The sequence below is a fragment of the Camellia sinensis genome, chromosome 2 (assembly GCF_055761805.1).
Source record: "Camellia sinensis isolate YWXY chromosome 2, ASM5576180v1, whole genome shotgun sequence".
Lineage (NCBI taxonomy): Eukaryota > Viridiplantae > Streptophyta > Magnoliopsida > Ericales > Theaceae > Camellia > Camellia sinensis.
This window is the reverse complement of record NC_138962.1, coordinates 192448312-192451057: the sequence shown is the minus strand read 5'-3', so window position 1 is coordinate 192451057 and position 2746 is coordinate 192448312. Positions and strand designations below refer to the sequence as shown.

The 2746-nt window shown below is 39.0% G+C and overlaps 1 protein-coding gene across 1 annotated transcript; it reads right to left on the bottom strand.

Annotated features, from left to right (window-relative positions):
• Positions 1–206: 206 nt before the first annotated feature.
• SHOT1 (Mitochondrial transcription termination factor family protein) lies at positions 207–2746 on the bottom strand. The gene has a single exon (XM_082916463.1). The coding sequence runs from the start codon at positions 2647–2649 to the stop codon at positions 955–957; it is 1695 nt and encodes a 564-aa protein (XP_082772589.1). The 5' UTR covers positions 2650–2746; the 3' UTR covers positions 207–954.

The window sequence follows — 2746 nt, the reverse complement described above, 5'->3', positions numbered from 1 at the left end:
TTTCCACAACAGAGTCATGAAGTGCCAAAATGAATTGAATAGCCACAGGTAGCATCTCAGGTTATTATACATCTGTGATGCAATAACTGTCTGTTCCAACCATCAAACACGTTCATTCCAATTTGCTTATACAACATTTTGGCTGACTCCAACATAATCTTTTGCTGATAATATATATATATAAAGATTTCATCACCATAACGAAATTGACAATCAATTCTTTTATCATTTTTCGTGTTCAGACGTAAGCCCCAGTTTTCAAATGACAATGCACAGTAACTTGTAATTGTGTACATCATGACCCAATGGAAAGTGGAATACTTCGACTGGACAACCAATCCGCCTCTACTCATGACTGACTTAAAACAGAATCATTAAAAAAACAAAAATTAGACTACATATATATGTCTGAGGCAGGCTGGCAGTATCTTTCTAGATTTCCCAGGAAGAAGTAGAGTCTGGCAAGGGCAAACAAAGATGTGCTTGTATACATCAACAACCATTCCTTAAATGTAGTGACACAAGTATTAATGCTTAAAAGTAGTAACTGAAGCTTACATGATACAATTCCCCACTGTGCTAAAATCTCAGTTGTATGACAAAGGATCAATTAACATCACAACAAAATTCAGTACCTGCGCCATCACAGTCAACCAGTATCCAGAGAGAATGAATATTCATAATGACATAGAGGACATCACAAATGGATTCACTGTGTTTTTGTTATGAATCCATCCACCTAAAAGACATTTTCATGATAACCTCAGTACGGATATGATCTTGGAGCCAATGACCCATAATAACAAGTTATCTTCCAGCAATGTTTTCCCAATGATGATTGTAAAATTGTCACATTGGGGTTCTTAGACCATGGCTAGTAAGCAATCCAGCGGTAACATGTACAACTCTCTCATTTTGCCTCCGTGTAGTTCAACATTGCTTCCTAAGCTAGCTCTATTGGCAATTACTACCCTGATCTGGGTTTGAAAAGCACTCAAACCATTGTTTTGGAGCAGCAGGGTGAATTCCAAAAACACGAGCTATAAAATTTTTCTCACTAGTCGCAATCATGCTTGAAAGAGAGTATTTTTTTGCACACAAACCCTTTTCAATAAGCCACATATGGAATCTGCACCTGGGTTTAATTCTTTTCTCTAAGTCATAGCACAAATAGGCAGGAAAAGGATCGAGGTACTCCAATGAGTATCCTATGTCCTGGCAAAGGAACTTCATTTTCTGTTCAATAATCTCTGTGTTTTGGTTTAGGATCTTTGGTGACAAGGTAACCATTTTACAGAGTTTTGAGAATTGAATCCCATTTCGAAGAAGGCAATGAAACCGCTCTTGTAATTCAGAACTAGTCCCATGCAAGTTCGCTAGGATTTTTATGGTCAAATTATTTTCTCCAAACCCAATACCGTGCAAGAAATTCAACTTCTGAAGTGTGTGAATAGAGGTTCTTGAAGATTGAATTATGTCCAAACTCCCTTTGTAGTCCTTGTCCAGGTCTTCATTGCCAACAACGCAAGTACATAGTAGACGATGCTTCCCACTTCTCATCTTATTGAAGAACCATTCCTGTAGATCCAATGCTCTCATCACATGAGGCAAATTAACCATTTTGTGTCTTCCCAAAACATAAGGATACTTTTCACTGATGAACTTTAATTCTTTTGTATTCATTCCAAAGTGTTTCAGCAGCCCCAACACTGAAATCATTTGATCCTCCAAATCAAAATCAAAATCCAAAATCTCAGGTCTCTCAAGAATCAAAAGACCAACATCACTCTTGTTAACACTCAATCTACAAAAGAACTCCACTTTATTGACCAAAACCTCTTCTGGGTACTCGAGAAAAATGCTTTTTCTCTTACCCATCAACTCCCCCATCTTCCCTTTCTCGCAACCCAAATCATAAAACACCTTTATTTTCCTACAAACCTCAATCCAAGCATTCACATTTCCCTCAACGCAATTCAACAAATCAAAATCAACAAACAACTTCCCCAAATCATCAAACAATGCACTAATTTCATTACCCAATTCAGTCTCCCCATTCAACACATAAGGAAAAACCAAACAAATCCCAATAACAGTCACACTACCAAACCCATAATCCTTAAACCCATGAAGCTTCCTACTTAATTCACTAGGGTTTTTGCTGAAAATCGAAATCTCCTCTCTATACAACTCTCCCAACCTATTCCAAGGAAACCCAAATCCCGAAAATGCGAAAGCCGCATTCAAAACCCGCGAATCCTCGGATAAGAAAAACTTGTTGGGGGGCAAAAACCCATTAATTTCATGATAATTAATGCCAATACTCTCATAGAAAAATTCAAATTCGTTGATAGGGTGGTACCTGAGGAACCTCTGGAAGGATTTGAAGAAAGTTGAGGGAGAGAAGTGGACTTTGGAAGCGACATCGGAGAGAGAGAAGAGGGCGTTCTTGCTGATGTGTTCGGCGTAGATGAAGGGGAGAGATCTTGTGGTGTGGAGGTAGTCAGTGAGGGCTTTCTGGGCTAGGTGGATTGCTTTGGGTCTGTATCTGGAGGGTATTTTCGAGAGCTTTGGGAGCTTTGTGGTGGAGGAGAAGTGGCGGGAGAGGGTGGAGTAGAGAGAGAATGTGGTGGGAGGATGGAAGTGCATTGCAGAGAGAGACAGGGAGAGAGAGATTGGTGTTAGGGTTTTACCAGTAAATTTGTGTATGAGATTTTTTTTTTTTCTTCACTTTAATATTCTAACC